Raw genomic sequence first — 7295 nt, 5'->3', positions numbered from 1 at the left:
TGACAAATTGATTGCCAATGAAACATAAAACACACGCACTCACTTAAACGAGGTTTCTTCTTTAATAGAGTTCATATTTGTTCCTCTTTAAAGGGTTCTTTAGAGAATTATTCCCTTCTAGAACAATTTCAGAACATGCAAATGCTCAGCACTTTTCATTCTCTGAAATCATGAAGTCAGGAAATTCTTTTTTCTTGCTCAGTGGAACAGGTGCGTCTTTTCTATGTTCACTATTATCACCTGGACACGTGAATAGGACACGTTTTGAAGATGTTGTATGATGTGAAGGACCACGGATGAGCGCTTTACTAAAGGTGCACAACATGCAATCAGGTAAAAGATCTCAATATTTCGCCTTGAAATGTATTGGAGTGAGAAAGACATCACTTTTTGGTGCCATATCACGTTCTTTACACGTCGTTTTAGGGTGTCATAAAGAGCCAGGTTTTGTGTTGTTCGGTTTAAATCTATTTTACATCAATTTTTTTGCTTCTTCTATTAGAGACTTTACCAGATTTATGCCTAGGAGTGTACAATGACACACACACACACACACACACACACACACACACACACACACACTCACACGCCGCTCTTTAACAGGGGGTTGTCCCCGACCTACCTAGACGAAGAGTTTCCCCCTTAAAGAACAAGCCCATGAGGAAGGGAGGGAGGACCATTAAGAGCTCATTAGATGCAGGACGCGCACATATAAGAGCCGACTGGAAGCTCTCTGAGACTTGGAAGGAATATCCTCTCTTGTGTGTGTCTTTCCTCCAGCTCTTCTGTCTTCTCTTCTACTATCCAAGGACACACAGCCATGGGCTCGGTTTTCCCCGCCGAAGCTCTAAGGATGAAGTCCGGCTTCAAGTCTCCAAATCTGTCTCTGTGCGAAATCATCACCTCGGATGTCCTGCACAGTTTTCTGTACGGGCGATGGAGGAACGTGCTTGGAGAACAGCCTCAGCCTCATCCTTCTCAACCTCACCACCAACAGCACCATCATCATCATCATTTTCATCAAGTCTCCGAAGGGAAGCCGCAGCATCCCATCAGCAAAACCGCGTTCACCGCTGAGGTCCTGGCGCAGTCCTTCTCTGGAGGTATTTCAGCTCATCATCTTTTCTTCACAACCTTCTGATCACATGATGGCATGATGGCATGATTATCCTCTTGTTACGAACAGGTTTTAGGATTACATTCTTTAAACTCGGAAATGCCTTTACACACCTTTACTTATCCCATGTTTACGTGGCCGCACATTTTTGCGACAAATGAAACTTTTGCGGTTGTTTTGAACCCAGACGCTAAAATCTACAACATTCAACAAAAAAATAAACAAAAAGGTTTAACAGTTTAAACGTTTTCTACAAACAGTTTTCTAAATCTACACTATTTAACAAAAATCTAAACATTTTAAACAAATAAATAAGTAAACAATAATTTAGTTTTTATTTCCAATTGATCACGTGTCAAATTCATTTTATGCGAACAAAAAAAATATACCAAGTACCAAATATGCATGATAGATAGATAGATAGATAGATAGATAGATAGATAGATAGATAGATAGATAGATAGATAGATAGATAGATAGATAGAGTTAAATCGATGGAATGTGCGTTATAACAGTATTCCAAATTATTTCGCATTTTTTACACGTGAATATGGAACACGGTATGGTAATAGCGCTGGTATAATGCATTATTATTATTATTATTATTATTATTATTATTATTATTATTATTATTAGTAATAATATCAATAATAATTGTATTGTTGTTAATACTAATATTTAATTATTTAGGCTACGTTTTTAATCTTTTAATTTTTTTTAATAAACCCATTATTAATTATACCATTCTTAAAAAAAAAAAAAAATAGTTGACTGATTTATGGGTCTGGGGAAATTCAGAAGAATTAAAATCGCAATATTAATAACGCTACATTAATAGATCACGTGAAGTGGAAACGTGAATAACTGAGCTGGTTACTGAACTAAACAGAAGAAAGCTTGATGCAGATGTAGATAATAATAATAACCAGACAGGGATATATTAAATTAATATACAGGCAATTAACTCAATTAACATCTGCACAGCTGGATACAAATAAACAGCTCCAGACATCAAGAAGTTCAATCTTCAATCTAAATAATATATATATAAATTCTGAAGGCATAAAGGCAGTAAAGGCATTTGGTTAACTTTGTGCTTTGACCTGAGAAAACTTGCAGTAAAGAAAACCTGAGAATCACAGAGAGAGAGAGAAAGAGAGAAAGAGAGATCCCTTTCTTTTCAGATTAGCCAAAAAAAAAAAGAAAATAATTTCATTCATCAATTCATCAATCTCCGGAATCTTTTCCTGCGTTGGCAGCTAATCGCTCCCTTTTTCTCTCTTTCTTTCTCTTTTTCTTTCTTTCTGCGTCCTGAAAAGATCGCTGTTCCTCCTCTAATGCACCATGAAGGCCATTTCTCTCTCCATTCACAGCAGGTCAGCCGAATAATCTTCCCCCAAATCACCACCACACTTTCCCCCTCTCTCTCTCTCTTCCACACTTTCCTCTCTCTCTCTCTCTCTCCCTCTCTCCCTCTCTCTTTTCCAGGGGTTTGTTTGTGAAATCCGCGGCTCTTTTACAACAAGCTCCCGTTCATTCACGGCAAATTTATGGCTACAAAGTTTCTGTAAAAAGGGGGATAATGAATTTGGAATTAGATGAGTCTCCCCCCGGCTTCTGCGAGGGGAAAAAACCCAATGAATATCGCGGGGTGAACCGCAACGAATCTCTGCGCCTCGAGTAAACAGAGGAGCGTTTAACCTCTGCTTTCTATCAGCGTCACGAATAAAAATTCTCCGAGTGGGACATGAAATGAATTAAAGCTCCTGAACGAATCCTCAAGTGCAAAGACCCCCATCCACCACCACCATCACCACCACGACCATCACCACCACCACCACCACCACCAAGACCACCACCACCACCCCGACAATCAACTGCACTGCCCGTTAATTACATTAATCACCGCAAAATACCCGTATGTTCAAACAATTAGATAGATAGATAGATAGATAGATAGATAGATAGATAGATAGATAGATAGATAGATAGATAGATAGATAGATAGATATCTTCATGTTCAAAATCGGATGCCACCCTTTCATAATAAAAAAATGCACAACATCAAAAACAATACCAGAAATGTATTTTTAAATTCTTATATTTATTAAAATTTATTATTTTAATATCTAAATCAATTATAAAACAATTGTAGTGCTTTATTTGTCGAATTTTCTTATGAAAATGTATTGTTATTATTATTATTACTGTAATTATTATTATTATTATTATTATTATTATTATTATTATTATTATTATTATTATTATCATTGTTAAATATATATTTTCACAAAATCAATTTATTCATACACTCCCCCCACCTCTAGAGGTTCAGAAGTTGTCCAGCTTGGTGCTTCCTAATGAGGTGATCATCGCTCAGAGCTCCATCCCTGGGGAAGGCCTGGGCATCTTTTCCAAGACGTGGATCAAAGCTGGGACTGAGATGGGTCCATTCACAGGTCGTGTTCTCTATCCCCAGCATGTGGACCTGCTTAAGAACAACAACCTGATGTGGGAGGTCAGATGTTTCCTTAAACACATATCTGTGATACACAATAGAGAAGTCTGCATCCAGATTTCAGAAATGATTGTAGTGTGATTGCCCTCCAAAATAATAATTCTATTGCACTCAATTAATCCTAAATCCTGTCCTCTGCACATAGGTGTTTAATGAAGATGGGACGGTGCGCTGCTTCATAGATGCCAGTCAGGAGGACCAACGCAGCTGGATGACTTACATCAAGTGTGCAAGGAACGAGCAGGAGCAGAACCTGGAGGTGGTGCAGATTGGCAGCAGCATCTTCTACAAGGCTGTGGAGGTTAGAGACATTTATTTATCAGTTTATCCCAGGGGACACCTGTCTTGCTATGTCTAGGGTAGCTAGAACCACTGATTAAAGCTCTGGACAGAGGCTTGACAGGTTGTGAGATTAAATGACAGAATCACTGCTCAGTTGTAATCTGTCTTTAATATAAATCGCTTTGTAGAAAGGCATGTAATAAAATAATCTTCATACACTGATGCATATTTTTTCGAAAACCTTTGGCATATTAATGCATGATAAATATATATAGAATTATTTAGTATTTTAGAAAGTAAATTTTTTAATTTTGAATTTTTTTAGACTATTCCTCCTGACCAAGAGTTGCTCGTTTGGTATGGGAATTCACATAACACTTTTCTGGGAATTCCTGGTGTTCCGGGCATTGAGGATGAGCATCAGAAAAGAAACAGGCATGGTAAGTGTGATGTGTGTGATATATATAGCATCAATAAATAACAACAATAAATAACAAGGACATAAGGGTATTTAAGATCACATAATAAAGAACTTAAAATAGTCAGCTTGAAATTCTTTTGCAAGTGCACCCTCTACTGGTGACGTGTGGTATAACATTTAAAATCATAATCAATGCGCCTATATTTTATTGTGTTCATTAATTATGGCAAAAAAAGTAAATGCGATGTGGAATAAATTGATTTTAGGGATCTTAAAACATAGATAGATGTCCTACAGCATTGTTCTTATATTTTTAAGAAAAATGTTTTATTTCCTAAAACCTTTTGACGTGAACAAAAAATTGGATATTTCCCCATAATCATGTGAAAAAAATGTGATGAAAACGCCATCATGTTTAGACTTTTTTTTGAGACCTCCAAACTAAAAAAAAGACATGCATATAAAGAAATCTCACTCTGACGTCTCTCTTCCCAGATGATTCCCACTCAAGCGACAGCAATTCCTCAACCTCTCCCTCGTCCACTTCCTCGTCTGCGTCCAGCCGCATGCGCTGCGTCATTTGTCACCGTGGCTTCAACTCGCGCAGTAATCTGCGCTCTCACATGCGCATCCACACGCTGGACAAACCCTTCGCATGCCGCTTCTGCAACCGCCGCTTCAGCCAGTCGTCCACGTTGCGCAACCACGTGCGCCTGCACACCGGCGAGCGCCCCTACAAGTGCCACGTGTGCCAGAGCGCCTACTCGCAGCTGGCAGGACTCCGTGCGCACCAGAAGAGCGCCAGACACCGGCCAGCAGGCACCAGTACAGAACCCAGACAGCCATCTCCTGCCTCTCCATCAGAGATGGCCTCCATGGCGCAGACGGTGCCCCTGGTGCACCACATAGCCACCATGGTGCTCTGAGGAGTGCAGAAACTGGACACACACTTAGAAAATGTCGGTCGAACAATGATGCACTTTTGCACTTCCTCCTCAAACGTTGTGCGTTACGATTATCCGTCGTGCACAGTACAATCTTGGTTATGATCTGCATCACTATGTTTTGTTGATGGACACTAGTCTGGGTTTGAGAATACTTGCATCCTTATATCAGTTTGTCCTGGCGAATGCACATGCATGTCTACAACCTTCTGAAGAGATGTTCAGCACAATCTAAAAACCTAATACAGGCTATGTAGGAACATCTCCACCTTCAGAGATCCTAGGGCCTGTGGATGCCATTAACATCCTGCAATCGTGTAAACAGTGTATTCTGATTTTAATCTAAACAGGGGCTCACTTATTAAAGGAGCAGTTTGTGATTTAAGACCTCCCGCTGATCACGTTGTGTTAGAGCTTTCACACCTTCTGTGTTCCATCTTAAGGAGAAGGAGCAGAGCTGAGCAATTCTCCCATGACATGTTTTTCTAAAACGAAGACATTAGACAGCTCTACTGGATAGCAATGTTAGGAATAATACATTTTAAAATTGTTTGCTGTTACAAAAGTAAAAATAATAATAATTTCAATTTATAAAACTGCACCTTTAATATGACCATAAACACATCCACTGACAGGAACGTGGTGGTCCATCATGTCGAATACTGTGTCCCCCCTCCTGAAGAAAATTATACTAGATGCCTTAAAACTCGAGCCTGAATACAGTCATTATTTCCAGGCACATTATTTTAATGCAGATTTAGTTTTCCTTCCCAGTGAGAGACATTGAGGAAAGCAGAAGGTCAGGGAGAGGGTTTATGATCACTAAGAATGTAAACATGTGAATATGACGTGATGTACACGTGCCTACACAAATGTGATTTAAAAATCCCCGTGTCTGATGATAATGTCTTTGTATGTCAAATTTATTGTTAATAAAGTCAACTGAGTATATTATAAACCACACTATTTTAGAATGTCTGTCTGTCTGTCTGTCTGTCTGTCTGTCTGTCTGTCTGGCCTTTATTTATTTTCATTATTTCAGTTTTGCCAACCAAATCTTTTCAGCTGAAGCATCTTATTAGACTAAAAATATAAATCATCTATCCATCCATCCATCCATCCATCCATCCGACCGCCCGCCCGCCTGCCCGCCTGCCTATCCAAACATACAGGATAGATAGATAGATAGATAGATAGATAGATAGATAGATAGATAGATAGATAGATAGATAGATAGATAGATAGATAGATAGATAGATAGATAGATAGATAGATAGATAGATGTCCTGTAAAAATAAATTGATGAATTGATATGCCATCACTAAGAAAATCACAATAATAATGCTGTAGATTATTATCTATTATAAAAAAGAATAATCCATGCTGTTACACCGTACTGTAAAGATTTACACTGCGGTGTCATATTCAGAATTGACCACTGGATGGCAGCAGAGTGGCGCAGATTTCTATCAAAGCACAGATTAAGTGAATGTTTTTTAAAGACGTTTTGTTACTTTTTTTTTACTGTTTACTGATTAGAAGTTTTTTCACATATCGATATACATTTGATTTTTTTTTAATAATATACAGTTTTTTAAAGAGCTCTGTCAAACAAGGAAAATTCACACTTACATACAACATGACCAATCAAAGCCGCTAATATCACTAAGAAAGCCTGGCAGAGGTTGTACTTTCTCCTTCAACTAATGAAGCACAACCTGCCAGAGGAACTGAGGTGCCATTTCTACAGGCCCACCTAAATCCAAACAGACAGAAATACAGACAGACAGATAGGCTGGGCCTGTAGCAGATTGGGAAAGGAATAGAAAATGTTTGTCTTTTCAGTGGGAACAGTGTTGTAGATCACCCTTTTTGGGCCAGCCCATCAAAGATCTGCGTCAGTTTAGTTGCGCCAATTCTCAGGTCATGTTTCTGCTATTCGTCAGTTATCTGGGTTCTTCGGTGTGCTTTGTTGATGTTCATCATGCACAAGGTCTGCTCACACTAATGCAA

The 7295-nt window shown here is 38.7% G+C and overlaps 1 protein-coding gene across 1 annotated transcript; it reads left to right on the top strand.

Moving 5' to 3' along the window:
• Positions 1–820: 820 nt before the first annotated feature.
• Positions 821–5281, top strand: LOC124379319 (PR domain zinc finger protein 12-like). Its single transcript, XM_046839581.1, has 5 exons — positions 821–1103; positions 3445–3635; positions 3781–3936; positions 4243–4357; positions 4834–5281. The coding sequence occupies exons 1-5, from the start codon at positions 821–823 to the stop codon at positions 5262–5264; spliced, it is 1176 nt and encodes a 391-aa protein (XP_046695537.1). The 3' UTR covers positions 5265–5281.
• The last annotated feature ends 2014 nt before the right edge of the window (positions 5282–7295 follow it).

Source organism: Silurus meridionalis, chromosome 25 (genome assembly GCF_014805685.1).
Source record: "Silurus meridionalis isolate SWU-2019-XX chromosome 25, ASM1480568v1, whole genome shotgun sequence".
NCBI lineage: Eukaryota > Metazoa > Chordata > Actinopteri > Siluriformes > Siluridae > Silurus > Silurus meridionalis.
The sequence above is the reverse complement of the archived record's forward strand: the minus strand, read 5'-3'. Positions and strand labels throughout refer to the sequence as shown.

Bases quoted from the DNA above. Each gene is read 5' to 3' on its own strand.
- LOC124379319 (XM_046839581.1), top strand. From the start codon at position 821: ATGGGCTCGGTTTTCCCCGCCGAAGCTCTAAGGATGAAGTCCGGCTTC. The intron at 1,104-3,444 runs GTATTTCAGCTC...CCCCACCTCTAG, and splicing joins GGCGCAGTCCTTCTCTGGAG to AGGTTCAGAAGTTGTCCAGC. The intron at 3,636-3,780 runs GTCAGATGTTTC...CTCTGCACATAG, and splicing joins ACAACAACCTGATGTGGGAG to GTGTTTAATGAAGATGGGAC.